Source organism: Rhipicephalus sanguineus, chromosome 1 (genome assembly GCF_013339695.2).
Source record: "Rhipicephalus sanguineus isolate Rsan-2018 chromosome 1, BIME_Rsan_1.4, whole genome shotgun sequence".
In the NCBI taxonomy this organism is placed as follows: Eukaryota; Metazoa; Arthropoda; class Arachnida; order Ixodida; family Ixodidae; genus Rhipicephalus; species Rhipicephalus sanguineus.
In genome coordinates, this window is record NC_051176.1 from 204,064,772 (window position 1) to 204,082,055 (window position 17,284).

At 45.7% G+C, this 17,284-nt stretch overlaps 1 protein-coding gene across 1 annotated transcript; it reads right to left on the reverse strand.

Moving 5' to 3' along the window:
- Positions 1-219: 219 nt before the first annotated feature.
- Positions 220-13,614, reverse strand: LOC119405868 (6-phosphogluconolactonase). Its single transcript, XM_037672698.2, has 5 exons — positions 13,326-13,614; positions 13,037-13,237; positions 12,817-12,953; positions 12,199-12,339; positions 220-437 (listed from the first exon to the last, which is right to left on the reverse strand). The coding sequence occupies exons 1-5, from the start codon at positions 13,450-13,452 to the stop codon at positions 321-323; spliced, it is 723 nt and encodes a 240-aa protein (XP_037528626.1). The 5' UTR covers positions 13,453-13,614; the 3' UTR covers positions 220-320.
- Between the last annotated feature and the right edge of the window lie 3,670 nt (positions 13,615-17,284).

A 17,284-nucleotide genomic window follows, 5' to 3' on the forward strand; every position in this document is an offset into this window, starting at 1 on the left:
TTCTACATTAACTGGTAACTTCACTTAGAAGCGATGTACGATGTCATTTCAAACATTCTGAAAGTATTTCGGAAGTATTGCTTTTACGATACTCCTGCATTATTCTGGCAAGGAAGCGCTAGTGTTGCGCCACTGTTGGTGCCCAATCTGGCCCCTGAGACAGATAAGACAGAAAACCCTTCTCTTTCCTTCAAGAAAAGAATATAACAAGAAAACAAATTCGTTTATGCAAAAGATTTATTGTCGGTCTTATACGTCTCAGCTTGAAGCACAATTTCAACGCGTTGCGCAATGAAAGACAACGGTGCCACGAAGAGGAATCATTTGGGCAGCAGGCTAGCGGCCGCGGTGTCCAAAAGCCAGACGACATCGCCTGCGGTGGGCTCAACCAGAGACGCTGGAAGGCGCGGCTCTCCTTTCTTTGGGTGAAGCACTTTCTGAAAACACACACAAAAAAAATCCATACTAAGTATCGTGGGTGGTCACTCCTGACACGCTTCGAAATTATTTCATTGGTAGCAGTATATTCCCCACAATATATATATATATATATATATATATATATATATATATATATATATATATATATATATATATATAAAGAAACAATTACTCCTAGAAGCCGCTTGGTAGGCCAGTAAAGGCACAAGAACGCAAAACACGGGTGGAGGCGTCCCTTGAAGTCCACACACAAGCTTATCGCGACGTCTTTGACGGCACCTTCTAGGACCCACGTAATCCATTATAGGTAAAAGGGAATGCCATTGCATTTTATGAGAGCGCGACTTAGAGGAACAGTCTACCGTCCTTCATCGCTTTTCTGTTTTGTACCGCAATAGAAAGCGTACCGACTGAAGTGGCCAACCTTGCAGCGGTTTCTCTGAAAAGTGAGTAGAAATTTTTAAAACAGAATTTTTCGATCTGCGTTCGGTCTTCTTCCATTGGCGTGAAACATGCCCACAACACTGGTTGGCGGACGCGATGACGATTGTAGTGCCAGTAAAAATTAAAACCGAAAGCACATGTGATTTCTGTAGGATTACTTTATTTTCGCTGAACACTATTGTAATGAATGTAACAGTCGTTTTCAGTGCGCTAGCGGTTAAATGAAGCCTTATTATACGATTACAGAACACTTATAATAATAATCTCTGGGGTTTAACGTCCCAAAACCACCATATGATTATGAGAGACGCCGTAGTGGAGGGCTCCGGAAATTTCGACCACCTGGGGTTCTTTAACGTGCACCTGATTACAGAACACTTGTTTTGCTGTAATCGCAGTCTATGAGTTTATTTTAGCACTGCTGCCGCAATCCAAGCCAAGTCTGTTCATCAGAACAAGAAAATATATGCGCGCCTTCACAGCGCAGCACATGTGAGACATCCTATAACAACAATACAGCGGCACAGTGCGAGCAGCGCGGAGGGCCGCATGGCATACACTCTAAGACAAAATCGAGTATTTTAGGAGTGTGTCTGCCACACAACAACAATCGTCATCCACCTCGCGTGCTTTCCTCGCGTTATCACCGCGGTCGCGGCACTTCCCGGTCACGAACGGCGCGCGCGTTATCAGCGTGACATAGCATTCTTGACAGGAAAGTGACGAGAGCTGGGTTTTCAAGAAAGGAAACGCGAGCAAGCCAGATGACGATTATTGTTGTGTGGCAGAAATACTCCCCAAATACTCGATTTTGTCTTAGAGTGTAGAGCATGAGCTGAAGCAGACGAAATCGAAGACGGCGCCGCAAGCAGCGCCACCGGGCGCCTTTTTGGATGCGTGGGCAAAAAAAAAAGGCAAAAAACTACTCTCTGACGCAACCGAAAGCTCCCTCAAGTGCGTAAAATACAATTTCAAGTTATACATGTTTCTTTTTAGGCAAAATGAGTCTACCTGCGAGGATTTCTTGTCCTACTAGTAGATTGACCACATCGCTGTTGGGTGAGGCTAGCGGTCATTCTTTCACGATTTTCAACATCAAATTAAAAATATAATTCCTTTCTTATTGGGCAAAAGCATGCTTGTAGCCGACGATGTGACGAACGATCTTCTTATTTTCCCCCACAATCAGAAAAATTTTCCCGAGCGGTAGACAGTCCCTTTGATGGCGAGTTCCGTGACAATTTATTCAGACAACATGGCAAAAATACGAGACGTTACGTACATCGAAATCCATGGCGTCACACAGACGTACGGGCGTAATGTAGTTCAGCACAAAAATTCATTATACGAAACTTTTTAAGCTTTATTTTCTCTAACAACAATAACCGTATCATCGACAATTAACGACGATAAAGTTCTTAGAGAATAATTTATCAGCCTATTTAATGTCTCACTTTAGTGTCCTTTAAAATATATATATATATATATATATATATATATATATATATATATATATATATATATATATATATATATATATATATATATATATGTGTGTGTGTGTGTGTGTATTCTGAGTATTACAGTGTCGTTTGAACGTTTTTAGCTGATGGCGAGCGTAAAACTGATGTGCCTTCAAACGGCATCCAAAAATTGTTATAAACGGCGTCAAAAACATATGTACATGTCGTACACTCTGCTATGATTTCATGTTCTGAAATCAAGTATGTTTGTTAATCATATTATCAAGTAGTCAAGTACATAAAATTTATAATTACGCATAGCTAGTCATCGCTGTAACGCCTGGTATAATGTAGCATTATCGAAATGCACCTCCGGAGTGGCTGTTTTGGGCTTTTGTGAGGGTGACATAGAGAACGCCAGATACAGGGTGTTTTTTTTTTTTTTTTGGACAATACAGATTTTTTATTAAAGGGACCCTGAAACGGTTTTGACGATTTTATACAAACACATTGGGCCGGCAGAGCAAGTCCTAAGGATCATTTAGACCTATTTGAGCTCTGTGCGTAAACTGTGTAATTTATTATTAAAGGCTTTAAAGCTGCGAATCACCACCGATCACAGCGGCTCAACCAAACGCGTTTTAAAGCCGCCCATTTCCAGTGCGTGTCGTATTGGAAGCGCGACGTCACGCAGGCGGCTGATCTGATTGGATCCACAGTCCACGTCACAGTCCACGTCACATTTTCGACATAACTGCGAACAAATGTTGTTCGTGACCTTTGAAACTCTTTATAATAATTTGTTTTGGTTAAAAACCAGTCACTAATAAAGCGAACACAATCGCAATTTACAACTAGACTGTGGGCAGCGAGCGTCGTCTGCCTGTATTACAACGTGCTCCGTGTTCACGTGAGCTGAGCAACAGTGTTTATCTCGAGGTTTCTTCTCTTGGACACAATGAATTGCCCTAGCCGTGTTGTGTACCACACATCTACCAATTGGCGACTTCTAAAGCTGCGACATCGTGCAATGCTTGTGAGGCATCTGGCGAGCGGAATCCCTTCAGCTCAACGCCACGATCGGAGTGTCTGCGGCAGTAGCTTCACCCCTGAAGACACAACCACATTGCCCGAGTTTACGCTTATCGGTGATCGTTCTCGAATTCTTTGTTTTTCCGCATGCTTTTGCAGGTTGTCGCTGTACAGGAGAAAATAAGATCGGCTGGTAGTGTGGCGGCACCTGTCGGAGCAGATATCAACCACTCCGCGAGCTTCGTCTTTGTTGATAGACGGCGTGCTGCCGGGCACACTGGACTCCGAGATTGCGCGCGACCTGTCGGCGCGCAATATCGGAGGCCATGACTGGGCTAAGCTCAAACCGTCGAGTACGCTCATGAGAGCGCTGCGATCGCCGGCGATGCCAGCGCATAGAGTTAATTTACTGACTCTAGAGGAAAAGCTGGGCCGCGAGACCCCTAACCACAAGAACGCCGACATCTTGAAACGTTGTCATTCTTGCCATCACATATCAATCCTAAAGAAGCATTCGCACAATTAAAAACGCGCGGATATTGTTTTGTGCTTATTTTGAATACTTTTACGAAAGAATACGACGGCTATTTATGCAATTTACTGTGCGCGGAAAGGAGCGTTTGCAGGCTGGTTTACTAGATGGCGCCACCATATCAACACCAGACTAACACTCGAGAGAGCGCTTGCGGCCGATTGCGCCGGTTTCCGCGTCGTGTTAACGCCCCTGAAACTTCGTTTACGTCGTGTATCTCGTAGTTGTCATAGTGTCCCGTTGTGTGCGTTTTCTGTTGCCACGTACCACTCGACTTCATGTGACAGCCCTTTTTTCTTTCAAGCTGAAAACTTTAGTGCAAACCAGGACGGACGGCAAAGAAGAGATAAGACAAGCACTGAAAGTTATGGACCAACTAGGCGCAACTGAAGTTTTTTTTAGTCTTTTTAACGGCGATAAAATTTCGTCTGCCGTGTATCTTTAGTTTTGATTGAAGTTTCGGGTGACAGCGGCGAATGTGAGTGAGACGTCTCACTCACATTCGCCGCTGCATGCTGCAATCGGCATTTTTCTGTTTTATGGCTCTCTGCGCTGAAGTACGGCAGCAATGAGCTAAAAAAGAACGTGGATACAGGTGTCTCGTAAATGCAAGTCGAAGAACCGCGCGACCACGGCCTATGCACTTTGCTTCGAGCTGCGAATCTGTCGATGTGACCCTTGTGCCAGTGAACGGAGAAACTTTATTCGTTATGCATTATTGGTAGGGCGTGCCTAGCAAAAACCACGCACAAAGAGGTGGAAATGTTAACTGTTATCAATCGGCTGTTATCAGCTGCACAGATAACGCTACACTAACACACGGCTTCACGCATCAAAACACAGCTGATGTTCCCTCAACAGCGTGTAGCTGGCTTAGGTTGGTAGATTAAAACTGATTACTACAGTCAAATATAGCGAGTCGCTCAGGGTCTGGCAACGCTCGTTTTGTTCCATCATGGCGGAAATTCTAGTTCACTGTAGCTAAGCCACCCTACTGTAGCGGAACTAGCCACCCTAGCGGAACTAGTGTGACCTAGAATAGGGGGAGTGTCCAAAGCGCCGGCTCCCGCGTGGGCCTTTTGCGGTGAACTCCCGCGCCGAGCCGCTGCTGCGCCGGGCCCGTTAGAGTCACTGTATATGCTACCTTTAGGTAGCAGAGTAGCGCATAGGTGCGGCTAGCAACCACAGCTATGCGGTGAAGTCGCACTTCGTTTTTGCAGGCGACATGCCTACCGTGTCGCCGATTAACCTGTCTGGCGTGTCGAAGAACGGCGATAAACATTGGCTGTCGATGGCTAGTGTTAATTCAGTTCGCTGCAGCGGCGGCGTCGAGAAATAAGAATATTGGCCCAAGCGGCAGCTTCTCCGCAATGCATGGTTGCTAGCGGCGTTGGAAGACAGATGCGCAACTCTGCTACCTAAAGGTAGCATATACAGTAACTCTAGGACCCGTGGGCTTTCCGCGCTCGGGAAGCGCGCGGAAAGCGAGGGACGTCTGCTGCGCGCTGTAGTTTCTTGCGCCGAGTTTCCACACAGGACACTTGAAGTCTACTTAGCTTTTATAATGCGGTGCGGAATGCAGCTTATCCATCTTTAAGCGTTGTGTTAGTGCTGGGACAACAATAGAATGCAAAAAATCATGTGTCAAGCTGCATCAGCGTGACCTAGTTCCGGTCAGAGTTCGAGAACGTTGGTGCGTGCGTAAAAACGCGCAAAACGGACACGCACAAGCAAAGAACGAAAAAGACTTCTTCGCACGAGTAATCGGGCAATAGCATCACGCATGCAAGAATTAAGAGTAACAAAAAAAGTAAATTACACGCGCAGTCAGCTGAAATACTTACGCGCAGTGACCGCTTCACACTACGAGCTTTTTCTCATGGTCGCTAGTGGTTTGCTAGCCATATGCACACCACTTTATTCGACAACTCATTAGCCTCCACTCGCGCTTTATTATGGACAGAGCACACCGGGAAGACGCAAGGGGAAAAAAAAAAAGAGTACAGACGGCCATATGACCACAATGCTGCTGGCTTTTGCTTCTGAGGTAGCGTGCAACAAGGCTCGCCGTGCGCAAACATTTGAAAGAAGAGCAATACCAGGTAAACTAACCTTATTCCACAAGTTTTCGCATAAAAGGCATAATACAGAAAATCCAGATATCACGAAATAAAGTTACAAATAGCCCCATTCTTGCTGTACAGTTAAATAGCTGCCGAAACGAAAATACGGTAAAAAAATTGACAAATAAAAGTGTCATACTCAATCACTTCCAGAAAATTGTTCATATATATATATATATATATATATATATATATATATATATATATATATCGCCTAGATGTTTCGGAGCCAGCTGTGGTCATACATGCGTCGAATCTTATTGTTACTACCTACAGGGATGGCTGAACGTCAGTATGAAACGTTCGTGCGAGGTGCGTGCATTGCTTCAAGCCTTCACCATACGAAATGAAGACAGTTTCAAACAACTCATTCTCAACTTCAGATATGTTTACGGTTCGCCCGGTTCAGAGACTTTACAAAAATGTGGACGAGTAGTTACATAAAATACAATTGTATTTTATGCACCGTATAAGTATATGTATATATATATAAAAGCCCCAAAGAAAAATAGTTCAGAAAAATGCTTCCGAAGCGCGGAATCGAACCACGGACCTCTTGCTCCGCAGCGAGTGGCGCTATCCACTACGCCACGAAACGCAGATCCTCCACGTAGCTAACGGCAAGCGTTATATACACACCCTTTACCGCTGGACGGACTCAGAGACGGCGGGCGATAATAGGCGTTTCTTCATTACCAGCTAGATGTCGCTAGAAGCGCGACGGGTGCATTTAAGTCGTCGGCGAGCTCGCTCGCTTCTTATATTTCCGCAGGGAGAACCTTGCCCTTCCGCTGTCTGCTCGCGCGGTTTTCTCTTGGTGAGGGGAAGAGTAATGTTTCAAGCTTTCATCGCGCTCATGGGACGCCGCTAAACGAACAAACAGAAGATGAGCGCGAACTATCAAGTGTCACAGCTCGACATTTGAAGCACGCTAGTTTCCTTCGCTGCTTCGGCCGCCTTTGCAACAGGAGCGCTGTTCAAACTGAGAGTATCCATTGGCGAGCCTCACTTCGTATAGCATTAATTTCTTGCTATCGCATTCATTGCTTCGCCCTTGCGGCGAAGCTGTGACTTTTTTATGTAACAATTGTTTCCGCAGCAATTGAGTGCGCGTCAACAGGCCACCCGACCGCAATTTCCCGCTTTTTCCTGATGATGTACCTCAATATAGCGTCTACCACAAGTTCGTGCTGAAGCTCCGGAGTACTTAAACAGCGTGCCTAGTCATCTCTTTAATAAATATAAAGAGATGATCAGACGGGTAAAGCAAGATTCTTTTGTCCCGCAGACGCGTGTAATCAGCTGCTCTGAGCTGAGTCACGTTTGTTTTCGGGCGATCGCTCGAAACACGAAGTGAGGCATACACGATGTTGCACTGTTATCGTTGCATTTACTTTGGTTTGTCTTGTTTTTTTAAGGCTGGGGCCTTAGATGCCCCATCAAACACAATTGACCGTCGGCGTCCCACGTCGACGGTCAATTGTCAAAGGATATATACAAAATCCCCGTTTCACAACATACAAACAAACGCGTTCTCTGTGTGATGAGTCGCTGCAGTATTATGTTGCAGTGACACAGTATCAAATATTGCCCAAATTTCCGCAGTTTTAGCTAATAGCGGCCAAAAATATCACGCGCGTAGCAGACGCTCGCCGCTTTGACGCGGCTTCCGCCGCGGAGAAAGCCCACGGGTCCGGCACGGCAGCGCCGCGGCGCGGGAGTTCACCGCAAAAGGCCCTCGCTCCCCCCATGTATTCGCGCGGCGCTTTGGACACTCCCCCTATTCTAGGTCACTGTAGCCATGGCTCCTCCCTGAACACACTACCCATCAACGTTTATAGGACTTGCTTCAGTTGCCAAACTCCCCGCCTCCGCCGTACTCTGAAAGCGGCGCGCAACCGACTAGAAACGTTGCTACCCATATTCTAGTACACTATAGTAGCAGCAACTGCGAAGCCCCTAGCGACATCTTGTGGCGTTTTGTCTAACTACAATAATTTTTTTTTCTATTTTTTCGGTCGCGTTGCTCTTCTTGTAGGGAAAAAAAGCAATGAGAATACTTTGAGTTGCAGGGGCGTAGCCAGAAATTTTTTGCGGGGGGGGGGGGGGTTCAACCATACTTTATGTATGTCCGTGCGTGCGTTTGTATGTGTGCGTGTATAAATACGCAAGCAAAACTGAAAATTTTCGGGGGGGGGGGGGGGTTGAACCCCCCCAATCCCCCCTTGGCTACGCCCCTGGTGAGTTGCTAATTATCTCACTGCTAATGCTTTACACAGAATCAGTAAAGTCGCTGCGATCTTATATTGTAGGTCTCTGGTTAGGCTAAAGCCCCTCCATGCGTTTTAAAGCGGCAGCAGACGCGATGGAGGGGCTTTAGGTTAGGCTATGAATCATCAGGTGTCGCTACCAGTGTTGTCCGTCTCGTACACGCCTCCGGTAACCCGGCCAGAACTCGTGACGTACGTGGTATCCGCTCGATGACCTCATCGTCTTTTGCTTCTATTTCCGATTCGGCAATTTCACGAGCTTCAAAACTCAATCAAAATACTTTTTAGGCTGTATTTGTGGCTGATATTGTACAGATGGCACCTATATGCACCTATTAGTGTGATTCAACAGTCAAATTGTGTCCGAATGTTTGTGTCACCACTCCTTTAAAGGAGTACTGACACGATTTTGAAGTGCAGCAAAACGGACGTTTTTGGTTTCCTTGGCATTTAGTGTTAACGCTCACCCCACACCGCATCCGGGAAACACGTACAAATATTTAAGTTTGATTTTAAAGTTTTCATCTCCCAGCATCTCTGCAAGGCAGCTTCACCGCATGGAGAGCCCTATGACGTTTCAAGTCAGCTCACTTGGTTTGCGAAGTCTGGGTTCTGCATGCAAACTAAATCACAGAAATCGCTGTCGGAGGCACTGGACGACAGTTCACTCATCATGAACCACGTTCGACTGGCAGAAAAGAACAGCAGGTGCATATTTCGTGGGTTGCAGTCTGCCTGTGACGTCACGGGCAGACTTGACACGTCACTATGAAGCCGCCCTCTCGAAACCGAAACCGAAACTGCTGGTTGAAAGAAGTATTAAAAATATATGCAATGCATCCCCAGGCACCACAACACTCTTTTTAGGGTTCTCGACACCCGTGCTTTCATTTAGAGCAACAACCCGAAAAATTTTAAAATTCATGTCAGTACTCCTTTAAGAGAAACATACAAAATGCTTTTGCTCATGAAGAAAATTAGGCCATTGATTCAGGGAGGGGTGCAATTTTGGCGCTGTGCTACTGTTGATTGACACTGACGTAGCGGAAATGTAGCGAAGAGGCTGTTGGCCATGCGAGTTGGCCATGTGCTCGCATGTCCCATATACTTTTGGAGTTGACTGTACACGAAAAAAAAAAAAGAACACTGAAATCAGAGCTACCCATGAAATAGTGACATTTACAACTTGCTTTATAGACGCTAGAATGCTTCTAATTTGACTAATGTTGCAAAATTGATAATTACGTGGAAACCGCACTACATGAATGAGTTATAGCACAGACATTTTTGTTGTTTGCAGCACAAGTGAGTAGAAACCAATCTTGATTGTAATGCATCAAGCTAATTCCTCAAGTGATTGGATGTTTCCGAAGAAGATGGAATGTGAAATAGTTGATGGGCTTTCCACAGTATAAGTATTTTTGATTGCTGAGGTATACAGATAGCAAGTCTTACAGAAAAATTAATTCATTCACATCCAATGGGCCTTTTCCGGGTCCGAACAGCACCTCCAGTGGAGATCGCTGAAATCGAAACTGGTGGCCCTTGGTCTCCGAAATTGTCCAACGAGCGCCGGTAGACAATCTCGGAGGACAGCATTCGCGCCTTTCTTTGGGGGAAAATTTTGCAAGTTTGTGACACCAGATGTCGCTTGGTCCGCACCTGTCGCGTTTTAGTCACCAAAAACCATAGCGCGTACCTCGTAGATGCCGGCGCGCATGCGCACACTACCTACCCGGAAAATGTCCATTCTGCTGTTGCTTATCTTGACAGTTAAGGGTCAACAAATATGCTAAACTTAATTTCCAGCAGATAAATAAGAACCTAAGGGGTTGAGAGAAGAACTTGTAGTTGTATTCAGTTTTTGCCCTGGCAAAGATATCCCCTTGTTGAAATCACTCCATTAACTTTTTTACTATGGTTGATCACACTTACGTGTGCAACATACCGATATTTGGTAAAGCAACACTGCTACATCAACTTATATACGCAATCAACAAGGAAACAAGCTTGGGCTCCAATAGACCTTTTTTAAGCACATGCACTTCACCAACAGGCACGCAAGCGCTCATGGGAAATGTGTGTACGCAGCAGAAGCTGCCACGACGAACACGCGAGCCCCACACCTTACCTTTCCGAGGAGGGTAGCGCTCGGAAACACAGACTAGAGGAAGGCACATGGACAGACAGGCGGAAGCGCTTCCGTCTGTGTGTCAGTGTGCCTTCCCCTAGTCAGTGTTCCCAAGCACTACCCTTTCCAGAATGCATTTCCAACTCGCCCAAGAAACAGTACTTCAAGCTCTCCGCTTGCACTGTGCCAGCACTTCTCAGATAAAGCAAATTTGGCAAGGTGCAAAATATTACTACATAATTCAATTGTGAACTACTTCTGTGTTTAGCTGCGATGGCCTCTCTACGATTTACATCTGTCTAGCATTCCCAGGTGCCACTGTTAGACCAGCTGAGCGGTTCCGAAGCATGATTGCTTTTTTGTTTGTTTGTTTTGGGGCCAGTATGCCGCCACAGTGCAAATTAAATAAAAAGAGGCAAGTCGGTTTCCTAGATGAAGTCCAGGAGTAGACAATGCAATTTGCAGATCCATTTGGAATCAGCGTCTACCGGCCTTGTCGATGCGCCCAACGTGAGGTTCTGAGATTTAAAGATTATAAGAGAGAATATAGTAAGCATTTAGTGAAATAAGATACACTGATTAGGCAGCGTGCATCATACATGCAACAAACGAGAAGCTTCCACCACACTTTGTTGACACCAGTTGCAGGTGTTGCATTTTACAAACACCCACCGGTTGTGTTTTCACGTGTTGGCCCACAGGTAACCCTACTGTAGGTATGGATAGTCACAAGCAATACAAGATGGAACATTGAAATTACTTTCTTAAAGGCCATAGCAGCTAAATGCAGTTGGCAAACACAGAAGTGTTCATAACACTAAATGTTCATGCGGAAAGGCATATCTCGGGCAATTCAATACATCATACTCATATCAGTAAATTACAAATCATCGTCGAATAAACATGAATAGACCCTTTCCTGCGCTGCATATTCACCCAACTAATGGTGGCACCAGTCGTCCTTCAAGTGGAGACTAGGTTATAGTTGCACGTTCTGGGGCTTGTCTATTACGCGTGTTCATACCAAGGGAGCAGAGTCTTAATTTTCTGCGTCGTAGTGCAATCAAACTGCACTTACTGCACGCTGTTTGCAGTAAGTGACTAGCCGCCATTAGTTGGGCTAACTGTATCGCAGGAAAGCCAGCTTTAGGGTTATGAAAAGGGTATATTCGGTGTTACAAGACATCGATGCATAAACTGTCAGTTTGTATAGCTCACAATAATACAGTTCAGGTGAACTGTCAGTTCATATTGCTCACGATAGTATGGTTTGACAGTATCGGCACGCTATAACGCACATGCCGCTTAACCACTACACCAGATATATATGCGTTTGGTAGTACTTACGCTGACTGCACTAGTCCTACCACATTTCATGCGTAGAGATACATGCAGATGCGTTCTGATAAGTGTAGTATTTCACGATGCAAGAACAGTCAAGAAGCGGCGATGTGTTCTTTTCCTTTTGTGCTTCCATGGAGCCAACGAGCAGCGAGCAACCAAACGGCCAGCTCGCTTGGTGTACACACTTTTCCCATAGCGCTTAGCACGCCCACAGGGCACTCTGGAATTGCTTGAAAAAGGTCTATTAGGTAACTCAGAATGCACTGAACACACACACACACACACACACACACACACACACACACACACACACATATATATATATATATATATATATATGACAGGAATGAAATGAGATTTTGAAGCCCTGTGACTCCTGATCCAAAACGAGGGCAACAAAATGAGAGAAGTAACTCACTTCTACAGTGTCAGCCTTTTCAGCACCAGAAATTGTAAATACAACCAGCTTTGCAGAATTGATTACTGGGTAAGTCAAAGTCACTCGGCATGGAGGAGGCTTTGGAGAATCTGTAATGTCAGCCACCCACTTGGTTTTCTCCTAGAAAAATGTGGATATCCAATTATGTTTTAAAATAAAGGCTCGAATGTACCCTTAACTAACATACCAAAGCAATGTAGTGCATCACAATATGGCATGGAAAGCTTTTATTAAAAAAAAAGGGTCATATTTCATGAAAACAGAAATAGGTGGAGATTGTGTCCTCTAATCATCAAGCGCATTTTTATTAAAGCCCCGTAAAATGTTGCCAGGAATATGTAACCACGTATTGTGCATCTATCTACGTTAGGTTCTGGAACCTAGAACACCAAACCCAGCCGAAATCATTTGGGTACAGTAATTAACATTTTGTATAGTTTCGGGCAACAAGTGCAAGTATACAACTCAAAACTCAGTGACGGCAAGTGGTAGTGCAAACCCCGATTTACAGCATCATAAAACGAGTCAACTTACGCTTTTAGCAAGTCAGTAACTGTAATCAAAACAGTTTTTGAGTGGGAAAATCCTGCCACTTACCTCAAGCAGCTTGTGTCCAGGGAACAGGGAACAAGTATGCCCATCCGGGCCCATTCCCAACAGCAACAGGTCGAACTCCGGAACAGTCTTAAAGTATTCTTTCAACTTTTCAGAGTACTTCTGAGCCGCTTCATGAGCTGAAAAACAAACGGCAAATAGCAATAGCAAAACAACGACATAACTATAGTGATGGATGACGGGAGTGAACTGGTGACCTTACGAGGCAGTGACGTATCGACGACCACAAATTGTTCCTTTGTTAAACCCAGCTTCGGTGCAAGCTGTGCGTTGTAGCTGCCGTAAGTGTTTTCGCTATTTTCAACCGGAACAAGCCTTTCGTCGCAAAAGAAAAACCGCCATTTCTTCCAATCCGTTTTGACACCAGGAAGTACCTGCGCGAGCATGGTTGGCATGCTTCCACCTGAAGAGTACAAACGGCACAGCAAGTGCACAGTTAACACGGCATACGAGTTCAGCTTCTGGGTTTAGTGAACCTGGGCGACACTTACCGGAAACACCGACTTTAAGGAACTCATTTCCTGACGAAGCAAAGGTATCGGCAACTTCTTGAATCAAAACTTTGAAACGGGAAAACAGATCTACTTTGTCTGTCGCTACAATAACCTTTCGCGTCATGGGGATAGGTGCCTGACGGTTACGAGTATCAGTGAACGATGTTAAAGATAAAAAGACACGAAATAAAGAAAGACCCAGGCAACTTCAGCTACGACGAGGTCAACAGGGAAAAGTACAGAGCGCCAAGGCAAACCGGTGGACGACAAACCGGAGATGCGGGACCTGTTGCCATGGGAACAAGAAAAAAACTGCCAATGTGATTATTGTTGCCAGACGAAGAAATGCACACGTTCAAATTCGTCCAGGACAAGGCACTCAATCACAACTGATCTATTGAAATGGAACAGAAATATGAATGTACAAGAAAAGGAAGGGTGAGGGCGCATGCCTATTAACAAAGGTGACAGTCAAAGCTTAAAAGTACGTGCGGCGCATGTGACCTTCACGGTTAGCTCGCACATTTCTCAACTGTGATTTTCCTTCTGCAGCTTGCGTAAAGGAGCCAATTACGACGAAGAAATTCGGTCCGTATTAGGCGTGATCGCGATCAAAAGCACCCGTGTGACACCGGTATAATCGTATCGCACCGGTGTGCCCATGCGCTGCAATGACTGGACCAAACTGCGCACCAGCTAGAGTGCGATTTGTCGAATTTGCCATTTCATATCGCTGCTTTACGAAACCACTTTCGGTTCGATATCGTGGGGTGGCTTCCCTTCCCATGTAACACAAAACCTCTAAAAGACGTCTCGAAACGGCTACGGACGGCTATAGACGTCTTGGTTTACGAGAAGATCAAGAATAGACATTTTTGCAAAATAAAGCACTTGCCTCTCAAATATGCCTGCGTACTGTTTATTACCGTTTTCAACAGCTACGACATAGCCAGAGTGTATTCTGCCAAAGAAGTCCACAACGTCTACTTTGAGACATTTTTAGGCATTCTGGGGGAAAGTGCGCGCGCAACGACTATATAAATGATTCTTCAAATGTTTTGTCCACGAGCGCAAAGACGCCAAAACGGCATGTCTAAAGAGCGGTGACTGTCGCTTTAGTGAAAGAAGAGACGCAGAAAACAAAGCCCTCAAAATAATTGGCTTCGCTCCGCAAGGCGCGTTTCTATCAGCAGTTTGGTAAGTATATTCTTTTCAAGCCAAGGCGGCTAAGGCCGCGCAACGCTCGCGCAACAGCGAACGACAACAGAAGCAAACGCGCCCCGCCACGGTGGTCTAGTGGTTATGGCGCTCGACTGCTGACCGGAAGGTCGCGGGATCGAATCCCGGCCGCGGCGGCTGCATTTTCGATGGAGGCGAAAATGTTTGAGGCCCGTGTACTTAGCTTTAGGTGCACGTTAAAGAACCCCAGGTGGTCGAAATTTCCGGAGCCCTCCACTACGGCGTCTCTCATAATCATATCGTGGTTTTGGGACGTTAAACCCCAGATATTATTATTATTAACAGAAGCAAACGCAGGCAAGCCAGGCAAGCATGCTACGGTGTTCTCTGATGCTACCACTGATGCTATATTACTGATGGTATACGCAGTCGGAGGCTCGAAGCGGGTGTTGTCGAAGCGCGCATGTTTACCCCTGCATTCAAGAACATCTTTTCACTCGGCGCTCCACCTTGACTCAATGTCGATGGCAGATACACCTATTGGCAGGAATGTTCACTAAATATTGAGCAATAGGTGGGATTATTTTGTGAGAACCGTTGTGTCTTTTCTGTTGAATGGTGACGCTGTGCTCAGCTCGGTTAAGTGAAGGGTGAGGCTTGTTTCAGAATAGACCTTATGCAAAATTGCTGCCATCTGTCGGAGGTTTGACGAAACTACTGATTTGGCGCCATGTTGGAGGCTTGTGTCCGAATCGTATTGCTATCGTTGCTATAACTTCTTGCTTGTATCTGCGTTGATAGTCGGCAATCGGGGCATAAAAATGTCAGACGAGCCTGTACACGTTACCGGCATTTCCTAGTTTTTACGTTGGCAATTATTACGTGTGAAGAACTACCTCGCAACGAGAAGAAGGTACATGTTTGTCACCGAGTCACATGTAAGCCGGTCGTCGCTGAGACTGAAGCTTTGCGCTTGGTTATAAATTTTGTCTGTTTTTAGTGTAGCGAATGAAGTGTTGTTACATAGCTATCGGAATATCATGCATGTGGTGTAGGATTTTTGGGAGGAGGCATTGGCGCGCGACGCGGCTGAGCACAGCGATGACGGTAAGAAAGTGCTATTGACCCATTTCAAAGTGTATTTCATACGCGGGACAGCTACGTCGACCTAATGTATTGTGCATCTTAGTTAAAAAAAAAACGCTGTCCTGTTTGTGGTTTTTGAAACAATGTAGTCACTGGTGTATGTTTTGCATAGAGCTACCGCACGAATAAAATGTAAGAAAGGTCCGCTTTTCACGCACGTGAAAAGTGAACATGAAACGCGTTAGTTACTCCAGAAAGTAGGCGCCGATTAGCTAGTATTTTACTGAATTGCCTTCCGACATGTACCCGTAAATAACACGATCCGCCAAGAGTATTCGCGTTCACATCGTCGCTTTCGGGGCCTACTCGAGCCTTACAATTTCAACCCGTTGCAGCAAGGCAGTTTTGCGTCGCCGACTGAACGCTTACGAGACCATCTCAGCGCGCAACCAACGGTAGCGCACCGATGGTTGAATGTAACACATCTGCGGGAACAGCATGTTTTTTTCAGTTTCATACGAAAAGTGCCACACAAAAGCATCTCTTAATATTTCATAGCACACAGGGTTGTATACAGGATTTTTTTCCGAAGGGCGATCAGCGTCAGCTGGGAGAACCTGACATATGCTCTTCTTAGGGTATAAATAAAAAAAGAAAGTAGGGGGGAGGGGGTGTCAGGCCATCCGGGCCGCCCCTCTGAATTCGGCAGTGATAGCACATGAAATGCTTGAAAAATACGCATAGTGAAGCAATACGCGCGCAAAGCACCCCGCCAGACGCTACCTTTTTAAACTACACAGTCGAAAACAAACTACAAACAACATGTTCCAGCACAATCGGTTCTTTCGCTGAGAATCGATGACGCGTCCGTCTAACATGTAATTTTTATCGAAATGAAATAAATAAAGTAATGCTCTCAACCAGGGGCTTAGCCAGAAATATTTTTCGGGGGGGGGGGGGGGGTTCAACCATACTTTATCGATGTTCGTGCGTGCGTTTGTATGTGCGCGTGTATATATACGCCAGCAAACTGAAAATTTTCGGGGGGGGGGGGGGGGGGGCATGCGCGAGTAGCTGCGATGCAGCTTTGGAGCTCGTACACGAAGTCGGTTTGTCTGTTCCTGCAAAAGTACACGGCGCGAAAACTGTCTCGTTCTGGCATGACACGAAAGAGTGTTCTCCGATGAGTGCCAATTGTCACATACCGCATCTATTAAGAACGGCGAACGAAAATACGGCGTTAATCGTAAGCAGTATAGCCGGAGCAACGGAACGATCTGCCGCTTCCCGTCGGCCGCAAGAAAACCTATAATAACACATGGAGGCTAGATTCCTGCTAACCTTTTTTCAGCATTCCATTTTCCTCAATCTCAGCAACACGGCACACCAAAATATGTCGGCATTGCCGTTCCTATCAGCCGCCACACGTCGATAAGTACGCTCCGTGTGTGCACATGCGGAGCGCGCTTAGCCTTCAACATGGCGGAAATGCGCACTGCGGCCGCTAGATGGCAGCAATTTTGCATAAGGTCTATACTTGTTCCTTCCTCCCCCTTTCCCCTCTTCCTCCACTAGTTCGCACATTCTCTGGTTCGCACCAGTCGCCAGTTCGCGGCGGCCCGATCGGCAGCAGAGCTAGCTAGGCTAGGCGACGGTCGGTGGTGATTTGCGTTTTGTGTAGCGTTGTCAGC

Coding starts and splice junctions, on each gene's coding strand:
- LOC119405868 (XM_037672698.2), bottom strand. CDS start 13,452: ATGACGCGAAAGGTTATTGTAGCGACAGACAAAGTAGATCTGTTTTCC. Junction 12,954..13,036: donor CGTCGATACGTCACTGCCTC/GTAAGGTCACCA, acceptor TTTGTTTTTCAG/CTCATGAAGCGGCTCAGAAG. Junction 438..12,198: donor AAAAGGCTGACACTGTAGAA/GTGAGTTACTTC, acceptor GTGTGTTTTCAG/AAAGTGCTTCACCCAAAGAA.